This window comes from Pecten maximus, unplaced genomic scaffold (genome assembly GCF_902652985.1).
Source record: "Pecten maximus unplaced genomic scaffold, xPecMax1.1, whole genome shotgun sequence".
Taxonomy (NCBI): domain Eukaryota; kingdom Metazoa; phylum Mollusca; class Bivalvia; order Pectinida; family Pectinidae; genus Pecten; species Pecten maximus.
The window spans coordinates 1-17,785 of record NW_022979315.1 but is presented as its reverse complement, the minus strand read 5'-3'; the positions used below and the strand labels follow the sequence as shown (position 1 = coordinate 17,785).

General features: G+C 35.0%; 1 protein-coding gene across 1 annotated transcript; it reads right to left on the bottom strand.

Annotated features, from left to right (window-relative positions):
• Positions 1 to 961: 961 nt before the first annotated feature.
• Positions 962 to 16,050, bottom strand: LOC117318475 (Golgi phosphoprotein 3-like). The gene is made up of 3 exons (XM_033873455.1): positions 15,761 to 16,050; positions 14,784 to 15,030; positions 962 to 6,314 (listed from the first exon to the last, which is right to left on the bottom strand). Exons 1-3 carry the CDS (start codon positions 15,938 to 15,940, stop codon positions 5,890 to 5,892), a joined length of 852 nt encoding a protein of 283 aa, XP_033729346.1. The 5' UTR covers positions 15,941 to 16,050; the 3' UTR covers positions 962 to 5,889.
• Between the last annotated feature and the right edge of the window lie 1,735 nt (positions 16,051 to 17,785).

Here is a 17,785-nt window from a genome sequence, read left to right as displayed (position 1 = left end):
TGGTCTTATTGAATGCTAAATATGGTAGTCAGTCAATCTGCATTTTCAAATGACCACATCACACTGCAAACAAGCAGCATGGCCAAGGTAATTAACTGTCCAGCTAGGCTTTCATTACACTATAATACTGGCCAAAATTAAGAGGCCCAGATGGCCTGTATTGCTCACTTGGTTTCATGACATGTATATGAAACAAGAATGACATGTAAGTATATATGTGTCACCAGTCAAATATTAGGCATATTCAAAGCCATCCTAAATTGATATCTTTTGGCCCTGCCCACCATTTGTACAATTTTGAATCCCCAGCCAATAGGGGATGCTACCAGTCAAATATGAGTAATATCCACTTTGAGTTTCAAAGAAGTTGTTTATATCAATTTAGCTTAATTGACCCCTTTTGGCCCCAACCCTCAGGCCCCTGAGCGGTCAGCCCCACCATTTGTACAGTTCCGATTTCCTGCCCAAAAGGGATGATACTAGTCAAATAAAAGGATATCCATTGCTTCGTTTCAGAGAAGTCGTTTATATCAACAAAGCCAAATTGACCCCTTTTGGCCCTGCCGCTTAGGCCACTTGGGAGTCAACCCCACCATTTGTACAATTTTGTTCTGTCAACCACCTAGAGATGCTTCCAGTCAAATGGACAGACGGAGGAACAATGGATGCCATGGTATGTCTTTCGGGCCAGGCGAGCTAAAAATGACCCTGGGCATATCAGATGTCATTAAAATATTTACACATTTGACCCCTGTGACCTTGAAAGTGAGTCAAGGTTGGTCATTTCAACCAACTTGATGGGTCTTCTTTCCAGTATACCACTGGCCCAATATCATGACTGGGTTTTTTTGGTTAGTGAGAAAACAACAATTTGACACAGGATGGATGAAGGATGCTGCAACACAGCATAAGATCACTTGATCTTCAGGCAGGTGAGCAAAACATCACACTAGATATGTTATATTTTAGAATGTGATTTATTCCAGCTTCACTGTACAATGATTATCATGTCACCATTTGGTACTAGTAGTATTACCCCTCTAACACTTCTGTAGTACAGCAAAATAATATATACACCACCTTTTTATCAGTACCCTCACAATAAAAATGTCACATTATAGTAATAATGATGATGGAAAAATTCTATGACTTTTTTTTTTGGTATTTTTATATAAAAACCAACATTATAATTCATGGTAGATTTAAGCTTCCACCATTTTATCTAAAACCAGAGACTAAGCATGTCAAAAACAAAAATCTTTTTAAATCATAAGAATGAATGTGAAGATTAGAAATATACACAATATTTACAAATATTTTAAACTAATTATATTTTACAAGATTAATATTGTCTTGTATTGGTTGAAATTTAAATATGATTTTCACCAAAGCATGAATATTCATGGTGGTTTTTTTTTTAATCCTTAACAACTTCATCAATCCTAGCTGATGATTCCCCCCTCTCCCCCTTTTTTTTTTACTATCTCTTTTTTTTTCAAAGTAACACCATGTAACATGACATCAAGTATGGTGAATCTGGTGCTCTGATATGAAGACATACTAGAGATACAATGATAGTCATTCCTCACTGGATAAATACGGTAAAACACATTTACAACAAACATAAAAAAACTTTCATTCAATACACAATCATTTTCACTCTTACCAATTTTAATAACAAATTGCAAATTTGTTATCGGAAATGATAATCACACCAAAACAGTTATTTTGGTGACCTGAACATGATTAATTTTATTGTAAATGTGTTTTAGTATATGCAATTGGTTAAGAAAAAAGTTTTCCTTCTCTTAAAAAAAAACTTGGCAAAATACACATGACAGCAACAGTTGAATAAGTTAGGGAACTTGTTCCTCCCACAAACTGTATGATACTGTGACAGTATTTCACAGTGTGTTTGGTAGAAGTTTACTTAGTAATAAGATAATACAGCTGTAGGTTTTCCCATAATTTTTCAACTTTTATAACACATGTACATTCCTCCGAATAGATACTAAGGTCTCGTTTCACACTTGTGTCAATTCCAAGTAAAAAACTAGTAGAATTTCAGCCTCTATTTTGGTGCTATATTCCAGGTTAACACTAGAAAAGCTCAAAGCCAAAAAGTGCCAATCTTCAAATCAATGTGGTTCAGGACCAAAGAGTTCAATAGAAGGAATAACAACACCAATGTCATATATTTATAATGGACTTGAGCCCGGTCTAAGGGCATGCAGATAACAAACACCAATGGTAAAGACATATTTCATCACACATGACATGGTAAACAAGCTAATGTCTGTTTTAAATCCCCACCAGACATTTAGCACGAGTCAATACTGCTTTTTATACTATGCATGGTCAACAAAACAGGAAAATTTTCTTAGTAAAAAAAAATCCTTCCATTAACATTTTTCTTATTCCAATATCAATAACAACCAACTACTACACAGGATAACAAATTCACACAAAAACATAAATATATATCTATATGTAGGACTGTCTTGTATGTGTAGCACTTCTATGAATTAATTACAAATTTAATGACATCATAAGACCTGATGTTAAGTCATACAAAAACCTGATATTACAACTCCAATTTTCAGCCACACACAGCTCCACAATCATATACACATAGATCGTCGATTCGCCATACTTTAATATCATGTACACTGAATATATGTTTGTCATATTCAAGAGAGACTAATTCTGCTGTCATTGAAAGTACTGCAAACAGAAATATATACTCAAGAATCTAATATTTTTGTTTGAATTATAATCTCCGTGCCTTATACATTATACCTACAGACGTATACTATATGACTATGCAGAGATAAAGCTAGGTTTTTTGGAGAAAGTGGATGCATTTTTTTTTAGCAACATCCCCACATCCAAATATCACTAACTCTTTCCCCAGAGAGATCCCTAGAGGTGTTGACCCTTGATTTTATATGCAGAACAGGATTTTCAAACTGGGTGCCCCTATGAACTTGTACTTTCAAGATAAACCTAAGAAAACATGTACAAACATCACAATCATTGATATGGATTTCAATTTAATTGTTTGTGTATATAGAGTACCATATTAATGACTAAATAAGATTAAATATATATATATCCCACTTCCCTGCTGAAATCCTAAACTATTCATGTAGAATATAACTAAAAATTATGCCAGAAGGGTTAGAAACTAAATAGTACTGCTTTCTCTGAATTTTTGCTGTCAGTTCCTAACCCTCAGGGTGGAAACGTTTACCAAGAACTTTCGCAAATACCTGAATGGTATTTCTAAATCAAGAAAGCCTGATCAATGATGAGAAAAAAAAGTTTTTACCAATTTTCTTGCATCACATGATATTATATTAGTTTTCAATAAAAACATTCAAATTAACAAGTTTCAGGAGAAATAATTCAACCTTACAACATTTATATGTTACTGTGTGTGCTTGGGTATTCTATCATGCACAGGGAAAAGGGGAAAAGTTTATAATTTGCAGCTGTGAGCAATTCATAATGGACCTTCTCCCTAATAATGGTCATTATCACTAAGTATAACTTCATCTCAAATAATGACAACTTTAATCTTAAGACATATGAGAAAGAAAAGTCCTACATTACCTCGCCAGGCGTTACATTTTAGAGTGTGATAATTAAATAATCAAACTTGCTAATTAGGAATTAATACTCATTGGATGATTAACTTAAGTTTCTATATACAACATTCACGAATGTCTATTTATAGTCACAGTGACCTTGACAACAAATTTAACTCGGATGGTTCATTAAATGTATCCTCATTTAACAATTCTGTCATTTGTCTATGGCACGTTACCATACCTCAATAAGTAACCTCTTGAGTTAGATTTTGTCATTTACAGAAATTTTTAAGAAGACAACCTCCCAATATATTAACTATGCTTAGAATCATCTGTTTAAATGTATCTAGTTTATCGTTACCATATACAGTAAATAATTTTACACATTGAGGTCAAAACGAATGAGTACAAAATATTGTTTGAAGGGAAATTTTATGGAAAATCTACACAATTGCAGCTGTTATAATATTACTACCAGAAACACTGAACTCCTTTCATCAGAATTGTTTTCAAAATTTGAAGATAAAAAAAAAGACATCTACGGTTCAAATAATAGCATGTGCTGTGAATAACGATAGATCTACTTATACATGCTTTAACAGTGAACACCACATACACAATCCACAAACAACCAATGTAAAATTTCATGGACAGGATTCAATACCTAACCTAAATATTTCTATATATAAATTCACCCTATGATCAGCATGTCTCACATCTACTGATGTGTGCTGTAAATGTCATTTTGGTTATCTAAATTTTTTTTAGATAACTGTCTTTTTTCTAGTTTTTAGGTAATCATAATACAAAAGATGTACACACAAAGCAATACAGATCATTATCATTTGTCTTAATGATTAGCGATTATAATATACACACAAAAATACACTCATCAGAGACAAACTGTTAAGAGTTATCCCTCCCTCATGTCACACAGATAATATAGGAATCTTTGTTTTATGGGATTTAGAGCTAGATATGAACTGGTTTCCAAAGGGCGGAGAATGACAGAAACCAAATTTCTAAGTGTACAGTTAAATATTCCGAGTAATCAAAATTTACACAACTACCATAAGATTATGATCACGAGTGTCTTGATGATATACCTATATATGGGAGTTACTCTACATTAATAAAGTCATGCAGGAATGTTCACTATATATCTATAAATGCATATTGCAATATATTATGTCGCACACAAACTTTTTATTTATAATTTCTAAAAATAAGTTTGAGGGTACAAGACAATAGTGGCAAAGAAAACCTGGACCAGGAAATGCCTGGTTTAATTTTAGGCAGGATTAAAAATGGCATACAACATGTAAATTTACTACAATGTAGAGCTATTCCAATAAAAGATAAAAGTTCTAGGTTCTGTATGGAATACCAAAGGTTCAAATTATATGTATTGGTAACTCTTGTTGTACACCTGAACTAAAATTTGGTGTATCCTGTACCAAGAACCATATTTGTGAAATTTTTGCCCTAACATGTACAATTGAATTGATCTTGTAGGAGCTAGGTACCAATGCTTACCTAGATAAGCATATATATGTGTTATACACTTTCACACATAATTTAATAGTAAAATTATGTCTGTATGTGTCTGTTAATGAATAACCTGTGTCAGCTGATGAAATTACTTCACCAATATTACACCTTTTATATAATATACTGTGTAGTTGTGTATGCATACTACCGTACAAACTAATGAGATGCTATGAAGACAAGTGAAAACCATATGACAGACAATTCGAACTAGTCTGGAATTGAATGACCATTATGGTGAGGAATTAGGTCACATGCAAGTATGGTAATCCCTTCCCCCTCCCATAATATAACAGACTTTCACAAATTGCTTCCCCTTCCATTTCCAATACATTAATTCTATCTGTCTGAACAAAATGCAAAAACATTATTCAAGAAACCATATTTTTGCTCTGTCAAACTTATAGTTCTGATTAGTTATTTTTAGTTGGTATCACTCATGTTTTCAGACTACTTTAATTAAAAGATGTAAGGTATGTTTCTTTACAATTAATTTTGAAGTCTGAAATTTCTGGGTAGGAAGTATATAGTGCTACAGCGCAAACACAACCAATGGTCACGATATGTGTTATACACATTACCGATTACCTATTAGTATAAAAGTAAATATACTGTTGATATATTGTGCATCAATATTTTTTACCCAAGAAACATCCATTCTTCAAACTTGCAAAAATGCAACAGTGATCCCACTATGTGTCATATATATACATGTATATATATATATATATATAAGGCTACAAATCTGTCATTTACTGAAAGCTGCAATCACCGCCCACACTAGCTCATTGGTCCCCTCTTTCATACTTTCAGTTTCAAAGTCCAAATCTAGCAGCTCACGCACACGCTTCATTGCAATTTCATAATCATCATCGGACAAGGGTGCAAATGCATTTTCAAGAACGTCTGAAGCATGTGCAAGATAGATCAAAGATAGTAGTCGCCGGTCCATTCTGTGGGCATCATTCGTCCAGCGACTGAGGACAGCATCTTGGACCTTCTTAATGAGTTTCTGTTTTACTCCTGAGTCTGTGAGAGGGTGCGTGGTCATGTCAAATAGAAGGAAATTTTGTTTTTCTGTGGAACATACACCTTTTTCTACCAGATTTTTTGCCAGCCTCTCTCGGACATTTCGTAGCTGGTATCGCAGTTTCAAAGGATTCCATGTTTCTCCTGAAATGGACACAAGATTAAATGTAATATCTGCATTTTAGCATTCATATATTGCTTTTATGCACCAGGGTTTGCATTGAAGCCATCCCCATTACCTTTTAAAGCACAGAAAATTGAAAGGATCCCATTTTTTTTTGGAAGCTCCATTCAAATTATTCATAGGGACCCCATTTTATCTGAAAAGGACCCCATTTATGAAATGCCCAGTACAAACCCTAACGCAGTTACTGCATTTCTGCTCTTTTCTAAATTCATGTCATCAGGGAAATAAATTTTCATGACTGCATCTAAAATTTCACAACCCCTAGGAAGTTTTTGTAATTTTAGTTCCAACAATGACTAACAATAGGCCTATGGGCCTTGAATCACTTGCTCAGATATATATATGTACAGGCTATAGATAGGGTCAAAACAATATTTCTATCAATGCCTATAGTGTACATGTAAACTATATAGTTAGCTCTAAAAGACATAGCCTAAAGGCTATTACACGTCTCAAGAAATTAACTAAGATTCAAGAGCTCCAGCACTGATTTTTAGTGAAATAAATACCTATCACTGGTAACTGTAAAAGTCTGAATTTTGGCGAAAAATCTGAGTTTTAAAATACATATCTGAATTTCAGCCGAAAAGTCTTAGTTTTTCAGATATACATTTTATATTCAGATAAGTTGGGGGAAACTCAGATAAGTATTATAAAATTCCGATTTGCATGCTGGAATTCAGATATGTTGGGTAAAATTCAGATGTTTTCTTATTTGTGCCCTCGGGCATCCCTTCTTGCCGGCGAGAGCAGCACAGGGTTTCACACCTCCCGCAGAGCCGGGTGTTCATGGTTCACCGGCACCAGCTTACCTTTACCTGTGCTGTATAAATCATCCGCGTAAGACTCGATCGGTCACCAATATAGACTATCCTACATCGGTCGCTGTAAACTTCAACATTACGGCCGGTAAAGTGTTTTAATTTGTGATTATCTTCGTCTGTTTTTAGTGTAATGACCAGTGTCGTTGTTCCGTGTGTTGCGTGTGTTTGATACTTTTCTACCTCCGATAACAAAAGATCTGACTGCACGGTGCGGTGATGCAATCGGACCGACGACGTTTTGTACAAGGGCATATCACAATCGACAACCAATATCTCTTATTTCCAATTGGTATCTAAGCTTAATTAAAATGATATTCTCAATAAATCTGTTCACGTGTTGTTATCTGTTGAAACAGTCGGTTCGTAACGTAAGTAGCCGCCCATATGTACAGTACTGTGCAGTGCGTAATTAATAAAAATCGTGTGTTGATACCGATATTCACACTGTTATAGACCAAACATTTTTGATGTGCACTTGACGAAAAATCAGACCCAAATCAACATTACTAGCCTACTTGTTCGCACACTTTCGATGGCTTGTGGTCGCATGATAGTCATACGTCTGGCCGTACGCAGCGCCAGCAGGCGGTCTATTTTAGGACCGATCAAAAGCCGTACGTCTGTCATGGGCTACTAGCTAGCTACCAGTACAAACAGAATCACCTACCGTAAGTGTCGCTGCTGTCCTTTATATTTCTTACAGAACCATCGTTTTGTTAATGATTATTTGGCGAGATTGGAAAATGTTAGTCTTTGTGAACAACTTAATCGTATATTTGTTTGAACGTATATATAACACGGTTACTATATTCTTGTTTCAGGTATCCCATGGCTGTAATACGGTTGCAGAAAAATTAGACCAACTTTCTAACCAGTTGCAGTTTTCTTCTTTGTGCCTGGCCTGAACCATGCTTGCTATTTATTGACTTTGATATATACTGTATACCTATATCCGTTAACATTATTTGACATATTTACCCTGTAGCATTTTAATAATTTCCTAAATACGTAGACGTATATATCGCATACATGTGACCTTTATATACGTCTCTGCTTATAAAATAATGGGGCATATCAGGACTCATTTCACGACATGTATGTCGTACAATATGTTTTATACTTTGCCGAATACAACAGAGATACACATTTAAATATATATTTTAGATCGTGGAAAAATATTTCGATAATTTTCTGAATCGCACTTATATATCGTGTATCATTTTGATGATGTTCTGAATAGAACTCGAGCATCAAAGTTTCTTAATGTATCGGTACGAATATATATCGGCAAAATTTTGATAATTCTTCGTGATTTATAGCGGGGCGTTTTGTTTTTGTTTGTTTTGTTTTTGTATTTTTAATATAATCGAGGGTAGAGAGTGGTGAAAATTTGATCATTTTCTTAAGATAATTGGACAGACGTAAATGATGTGCCATGTAGATTTTGTTCTTGATATATCCTGCAACATTTCGATAATTTTCTGAATAGAATGGGACGTATACATTGTTTAACGTTTTTTTTAAAATATAATTTTCTAAATGTATCTGGATTTATAAGCGTCATTTTGCTTTCATTTTACGTGTTTTACTCCCGACCCTCATAAAGTTAAACTCATAAAATCATAGCCGGAATCATTTTACCGATATCAAATCTTCTAATAAAATCCTAAACGTTACGTGTAGATTATCTTTTTATTCATACAATACATGAACGAACATTTCATCTTAACCCTGGGATACTGATTTAGTCGATAAAATATGGGTCTCCATTCCCTACGGGATGTCGCCACAGCAAGTACCCATTTCTCCCCGTAGCTCAACAAGGACTCTTCTGTATTTTACCTTCGAGATAGGATATTACGTAATTCAATTCATTTCCAAAAGCAACACAGTATGAAGGATTCCAGGATACATACAGAATATAGTAGTCTTGTCACAGCTCATGGTCTTGAAATCTGTTCAAATATGCATTCCTATGTCATGGGTATGTAATACAATTGTCCCTATATTTATATTATTGTAGAACTCGACACCGCGACATTGTCGATGGCACGCCGACTTCTCAACGGTCCAGTGAACAAGATAATTGACCTGTAATCAGTGTCATCTGGACTAGCAGAGGTTGTGTATTGTAACTGACTAGGGAAGTGACCACACCATATTTGAAACAATGATCTAGTACATCAGAGACCTATATACTAGTATATAGGTCTCTGAGTACATGAACGTTTTGCTTATGAAAACTCCTCACCTTAACAATAAAGTTCGCAAAATCGGTAAAACGAATTATGGATTGACGACCGATATCTAAACCGGTACAAATTAAGGATGTATCGTGGATTCCCATAGCAAGGACCCATTGTAATACTTTGATCAAACATTCGTTACGATAATCTACAGTAAGTATTTAACCGAGATAAATACTTAAGATAAATGCGAACTGTTAAGTGATTAAACAGTATTTAGTATTATCTTTTATTTTTTTTTAGGGACAGTAATGGAATAAGAAAGAGTGCGTGTATGAAGACTTGTATTTTGCACGAATTTACCTGGATCCGAGACGTGAATATCAGATAACGCGTCTCTGTCTTGACACAATTAAAATTATAAACGATGACATATAGACATAAAACATGGTCGATTATTAATTCGCCTATTGTAATTTGTAATTAATTAGAAAACATCTTAGGTGGTGTACAAATGATATAACTAAATAGCCAAATAAAAAGTTTGCTATGAAGCAAATGTTTCTGTTTTTCTCCACAGTCCCCACAAAACTCCGCCAAACCTGAGGCCAGCGGTTAGAAGTGACAATGTCGGGTGGCAAATTCCATACTCCTGACTGAAAATAGTACGTTTTAACGTAAATTGAATCGACTGTTAATTATCGACAAACGAAATCTAGGACCCGGGGAGGGGTCATGTATATGCATGTGTGGATTATATATTTTGATCAATGTTACATAAGAAGAAAACGAGATGCTGATATCGAGCTGCTTAACTTAACAACTGCTGTGTTTAATCAATAAGCATCTTGATTATCTGATTGCTCCAAGCTATGTCCCTTACCTGTACTCGAATCAGATCAAACGGACTGGAGGCGTCCTTTAGAAAGGTACTCTACCTACCTGTCAAAGCGCTATCCACGGGTGGCCACATTAGCCATGTGCAGGTGTCAGGTACATCCAGTTCAAGTTCTTTAGGACTTTGAGCGAATTAGCTCATCAGTTTAGAGTACAGACATATTATTTAACATAATTCACAAAATCATATCTATACAGGTTAAACCGTGGAACGGCTGATAAACAACGATGATTGGAGAGTGTATTTTTATATTCGTTTCCTCAAAGTTTCATGTATTTATGATTATGTAATTACATGTTAAAAAGTATGTGTACACATGAGCACATGCATTGAAGTAATAATTCTAACATTTTCTTTTCCATGTGCAGGTGTCAGGTACGTCCGGTAGACATTCTTTTCTGACCTGATGTAAATGTAATTTTTGATAGCGTTGGCGCTTTCGTAACTGCAGCAAGTTATTTATATAACCACGAAAATAACATATTTTTGTTAGTTTTACATCATTTGTGAATCTATATCAGACGATTCAATGTTGACGTTTTACAGCCGTTTTACCGCTCCCTGCTATGTACACAAACGGGGTACGGACAAAAGCCCGCTCCTGACATTAGCCCCCGGGACATTAGCCCCTAGGACGAAAGCCCTTCACACTAATAAAAAAGTGGACATTTGCGACATCGATCATATAATACTTGCAAAATGGAACACTATAATAATTCAACAAGTTCGGTAAGTTAATTTGTGTTTCTAATGTTTTATGTTCTATTACGGACACGTATCTAATCAAAAGTCCGTGGAACAACTGACGTAACAACTAACGGTGATAAATAAAGGCATTCAAAAGCCTATTGTATATTCAAATCCCATACGACTAATTTATCAGACGACACGTACCCATTCCGACTCGTATCCGTAAATCTATACAGATGTGGTTTACTCTACTCACAAAAAAATACCAACATGCATTTAGTTAAGTCGTTCCTTAATTATATTCGGATTTGGAAGATGCATTTATTTCAGCTTTAACGAAGTTGTCAAATAGCTGGTTTAAATGATGCATGTGCAGTCGATATCATACAGTAATGTGGTTGCAAGTTGCCAGAATTTGCATTGACTGCTTCCACTCGTTCTACTTACTTACTTAACAGGTGTTACGTCCGCTGTATTACGACATTACGGTCTTTCAGCTGACGAAATGACGAAGATGCCTTCTTGCTGGTCATCAATTGATAAATATTTCCACTTCAAGAATGGTTTTGAGGAAGATGGACATCAGCTTGACCGGCATATTCTGATGGACATCAGCTTGACCGGCATATTCTAAGTCCTGTGCATCGACGAATCATTACATAAAATAATCTTTTGGTTTTCATTCCTTTATATTGTCCTAGAGACCATTTACATTACATCGTTAGCATGTGGAGCTTTATCAAATTGTTGTACATGTATATGAAGAAAATTGTCAAAATGTTATGCAACACATATCCTGTTATATAAATTTATAAGAGAAATAATCTAATAGTCGTACGCTGTGCGCTTCGTCCTGTTCTGCTTAATGAATTATCAAAATGTGACCCAATATGGTAAAATACGGCCCATTACTATTAGAAAGTTATCCTGATGAACAATACATCCGGTCCTGTTACATTTCACAAAAGTATTAACATTACGATAAACGATACACATGCAAGTACTATTCAGAAAATTAGCATGATACATTATATGTGTCGGTATAATATTTACGTATACCATTTATTTAGAATATACGTCCCAGTATATCAAGAAATTAGTCAAAATTTTACACGATGCACATATCAAATTATTTAAAAATGATCAAATTCTAAGAGTGTGTTTGAACTGAACAAAGATAGTCAGAATCGCCAGGGCTAGATACAGGAAAGGCAACTGGTAAGAAAGTTGGTTTGATGTTTTCAGTTCTCGGACACCTGAAACAAGAAAATGGCAATAGTGTTATATTAACGTAAACACAATTATGATATAACGAACCTGCTCCCTAAGACAATTATGAAAATGTCAAAGAGAACACGACACTTACGGCGACACACTGCGTAAACTATGCCTTTTGATCGGTCTTAAAATAGACCGCCTGCTGGCGCTGTGTTCGGCCAGACGTATAACTAGTCATGTGACAACAAGCTATCGAACGGGTGAAAAATACACACAACAATAAAGATACAATGTGGGTTTGGGTCCGTTTTTTACGTTAAATGTATGCTGATCAGCGCATATATAGTTAATATTAGGTCTTTAACAGTGCGAATATCGGTATCAACACACGATTTTTATTAATTACGCACTGCACAGTAGATCTACTGTACATGTGGGCGGCTACTTACGTTACGAACCGACTGTTTCAACAGATAACAACACGTGAACAGATTTATTGAGAATATCATTTTAATTAAGCTTAGATACCAATTGGAAATAAGAGATATTGGTTGTCGATTGTGATATGCCCTTGTACAAAACGTCGTCGGTCCGATTGCATCACCGCACCGTGCAGTCAGATCTTTTGTTATCGGAGGTAGAAAAGTATCAAACACACGGAACAACGACACTGGTCATTACACTAAAAACAGACGAAGATAATCACAAATTAAAACACTTTACCGGCCGTAATGTTGAAGTTTACAGCGACCGATGTAGGATAGTCTATATTGGTGACCGATCGAGTCTTACGCGGATGATTTAAACAGCTCAGGTAAAGGTAAGCTGGTGCCGGTGAACCATGAACACCCGGCTCCGCGGGAGGTGTGAAACCCTGTGCTGCTCTCGCCGGCAAGAAGGGATGCCCGAGGGCACAAATAAGAAAACATCTGAATTTTACCCAACATATCTGAATTCCAGCATGCAAATCGGAATTTTATAATACTTATCTGAGTTTCCCCCAACTTATCTGAATATAAAATGTATATCTGAAAAACTAAGACTTTTCGGCTGAAATTCAGATATGTATTTTAAAACTCAGATTTTTCGCCAAAATTCAGACTTTTACAGTTACCAGTGTATATTTATAATAAATATCTATCAGCATGTAATTCTGTCCAAAAATATTCTTTTGTTTCAACAGATATTTTCTCCAGAGCTTACTCCCTTCCTGAATGGCTCAGATTAAACTGATGAGATACCTAACAGTATGGTGATTTTTTATTAATGCAAGATTATTTTCTCAGTATTTCTTCATTGCTTGTTTTATACAAGTTTATTATACCATGCACTCATCATGGTTGTGTATCAATTTTGTCCTACTTCAGCTTGGTTTAGATATATGCATGCATGTAAGGTCAGCAAACCCCACTGTTTAGTGCACTCCTAAGAAATAAATTACATTACGGTAAACCTCCGGTTAGTTCGAACAAAATTAAATAAATATTGACGAACCAGTTCGAATTATTCAAAATTATGCTTCAGAAAATAAGCGTGAGTTCGAATTATTCCAGTCAAAATCGGCGAAAATCTTGACAGAGTAAAATCATTAGACACAAACACATCCATCGTAAATCTGATACGTAATAACGGCGGTCTGAACAATGGCACATTTATAAGAAAGTAAAATAATAGTATTTTATTTAATTCAATGTTAATTGATTGTTAAACATTCTTCATTTCGCGATAATTATTATGGTTAAACATTTGTACAGTATAATCTTTGCATGGTTATATTTTTTATCTGAATCAGAAACTATTGCTATATTATTGTAATAAATGGTCTCTTTAATACATCGAAAGCAGTCTGCATAACATGTTGCGTTTACGAAAGCACTACTGTAAAAATATGCTATATCTGTTGGTAAAATTAGGTCAGAACATCAACGAATGCTCTTCATGTCACTCAGCACGATCGGGCAGCCGATCCTTTCAACTTTACCGCAAGCGACACCTCGCGTGGCATGCTTACCTAGCGTGAGATCGCAGGTTTTCAGGTAATACCTTGATTGGCAATACTTAAGAGATGTCCAGTCACAATTAAATAATCATAATGCTAAGTTAACACTAGTTATATGTGAAAATACACGGACGATTTCTTAGTTTGCCATACAGCGTGAATACAAATATCGCATGTTATTTATACATTGTCGGGGCCTAAATTTGCAACCAGTTGTCTCGTGCGTGGTGTGTTTTGGAATGTAAAAAAAAAAAAATTAACGCTAAAATATGTGGCATATATTAAATCACAGACGCATTCTAATGATCACGCATACAATCTAATAACCTAACGCTAAACGTGCTTGCTGATCGAATTTAAATCTTGGCATTTTTTTCTGGGCCGGTCATCGGGGCCGAGTCGTCGCGAGCTTTCAATGGAGTTTACGGGGGAAAAAAATCTTATTTACGTTCTTCATTTGACAAGTTCAAATTATCCGAAACGGTGTCAGTTATAAACAGCCAGAGTTCGAACTATTACTAGCTAAAAAATTATTGTTTTTCTTCAAAAAAATGTGTGTTCGAACTATCCGTGTGTTTACCGTATATTCACCACTTTACAAGAGAACTTACCACTTAAATATTCAATCCAGCTTTGTACAGTTTCTGGAGGTTCAGTCTCCTTGACATGTTTTAGAGCTTCATCCAATAAGACGTCACCAGTTGGGTTATTATTACGACACAATATTTTTCTGTTCAAAAGACTTCGCCTCCTCATTCCAGCTTTTTCCAGCTCAACTCTCCCTCTGAGAGCTAACTCTATTAATATACATCCACGCAATCCTGAAGATATGCAGTCATTCCAAAATGATGTGTATCCCTAATAACAAAAGAAATATGGTACAAAATCAATAAGGCTGTTTCAGGTTCATGACCAGTTACTGTGAAATTCACAATTGCAAGTTGACTTTCTCAAATATGTACTTTTTTGTAGGTAAAAATCACACTGAAATACTGATTAATTATTGGCAATTTAAATACATCACATCATGACAATATATATTGTGTGTTAATTAAATATTTTAGGAAATACATATAATAATTATGTAAAACTGCAACAATTACACAAATTCTGGTCTCTCCAAGCAGTTATAAACCTACAGTCCAGTTCTCAAAAAGTTATGATAAAGGATGGTGATTATATATGAAGCCAGTAGACAATAATTTATTACTGTTCATTTTACTATCACCAGTTTACTGTTTTCGTTCTTTACCTTTTACAAAGTCACTTCAAAATATAAACATTTTGCATGCATTCCCCTTGTAAAATGACACTGAAATAGGCTACAACGAATAGAGGACGGCGTGAGGGATATCAAGTATTTTGTAGTAAATACTTAAAACATTGATTTAAGCCTACATATATGTGTATCTGTATTATGTACAACGTAACCTGGATTCAATGACGTATACATGTAGGCCTTGCAGGCCCTTTGCCAATGCATTGCAGAAATACTTGACAATTTGTTCAAGTCGTAAAAACAACATATCAGCATTAATGGATTTCCGCCAAAACTGTGCTATATAGTATAGTTGTCGTATGAACAGACCTCCCTGTCTTTCAGTCCTAACAGCAGGACTTCCTCCAGTAGCGTAAGACGTGTTTCCTTCGAATCGTGATCTTCCTCCTCTTCTTGGTAATTATCGTCTTCTCGGTGCTCCTTCCCACCTTCAGCTCCATGCGTTGTCACAACCTTGCGTTGAACAAGGCCACTAGCCCTACTTGTCATTGTTGTCACCAAACGTTTACCAATTTATTTGCTATTGGCTAGTTATTGCTGCCACCTTCTTTTCCGCTTTGCCAACAACAAATATGGCCGAAGAAATTATTTTGACGTAGACACGCGATTTCACGAGGTTTAATAATATATCTTAATTCATAATAAATTATGTGACAAAAACTTATCTATGTTTGAAGATTATCGAGTGAAATATGTATTACTTTTGATAAGTCAATTTGAAAAATATTATAAAATACTAATGGAAAAAGTTGTAGTGTCTAAACTACGAGTGCAAAACGGTGATGGATATCTGTGATATACCGGATCGTGGTTCCGTCATCAAGCATTTTATTTACAACATTTGCAACATTTTACATTGTTAGATATACACTAAAATTACGTCCGTAACTCTTTTGTTTTATAAATGTGACGTTTCAGGTTTATTATGTTGCTAATTTGCAATCTCTGAATATAATTTGATCGTGTATTAAAACAAATCCGGATTTTATTCACCACCAGTTGTTTTTTGTTATCTTCCTATTAATTGTAGGCTCGCATTTTGTGTCAAGTATTTAATTAGAAATAATGAATTAATTTAAAACTCCATTCAAAATCTTTAATAAAATATTATATTATTCATAGATCTAGCATATATATATTTATTTATTGAGATATTACGATAAACATTACATTATATTCACTGTTGGATTACATTGTTGTCAAGGTAAACATCCATATTGCTCGGTAGGAAGCTGTTTGCAACTAAGCAAGACTGCCTAGCTAGAAGATAAAAGAAGAGCAAACATGAATAATGTTAGAACATATAACTCATCTGTTCGAGTTGGAAATTGGAATGAAGATATCCAATTAGAAGAGGTAATTCATTTGAATATATAGAAGACGACGTATGATACATGTATCCTCGTACATTATACATGTAGGCTACTGTAGTATATAGAGAATACATGGTCAGTGTCTTAAAATATAAGCTGTATTTTGGCGAGCGTAAAGAAAGACAAAAGTGGCGAGACTTGGCGAGCCACTTTTGTCTTTCTGTCCCGAGCCAAAAATACAGCTTATATTTTAAGACACTGACCATGTATTCTATTTATCCTGCAACAGTCATAAAAATAATCATCAAAAATAATCATTTTGAAGTGAAACGGTGTCAAAAATGACAGAAATATGTTCGCCTTTCAAACGTAGTTTCACTTTGAAGTAGGCCAGTCGAACTGACGCACGTGCTAAGATTCCAAAATACAGCTGTTTTCCGTCACTGCCGTATACAGCAAAAATATATACGGTGGGTGTATTCCGACAATGCGGTGGCAGTTGCAGGATAAAAAGGTGGATAATGACACTTGTCCTCCCCATATCACGCCAGCATAAATATTCAATACCATCAAATATAATAACGGAATCATTAAAGGGTATATTATTATTATATTGATACAAACCATGTGATATCAATAAATGGCGGGTGTTGATCCGTAATTAGGCAAAACATTTTGTATGAAAATTTTAGAAAAGTTGACTAGCCGACGAACGTTTGGTCTGATGGCAACGCACGTGCACAGGTAACCGGGTGGTCGGTGTCAGGACACACCTGGAATAAGTCTACACGAGTTAGCCACACGCTTACCTATGTCTTGTTTACTTACACCCCTTTTTCGTGTGTAATGTAAAACTAAAGAATTCAGAGAGCTTATCTAAAATGTTTTTGTGAAACAGTTACATTGATATCCTTATATATTAGTGTTTATCTATGTCGTGCCAGGCTTTTTTTTTTGTTAAAATCAATGTGAAAAAGACCGAATTAAACAATCGATATAGTTTTACACGAGTATTAATAGG

Coding starts and splice junctions, on each gene's coding strand:
- LOC117318475 (XM_033873455.1), bottom strand. CDS start 15,940: ATGACAAGTAGGGCTAGTGGCCTTGTTCAACGCAAGGTTGTGACAACG. Junction 15,031..15,760: donor TAGGACTGAAAGACAGGGAG/GTCTGTTCATAC, acceptor TTTTGTTATTAG/GGATACACATCATTTTGGAA. Junction 6,315..14,783: donor CTGGATTGAATATTTAAGTG/GTAAGTTCTCTT, acceptor TGTCCATTTCAG/GAGAAACATGGAATCCTTTG.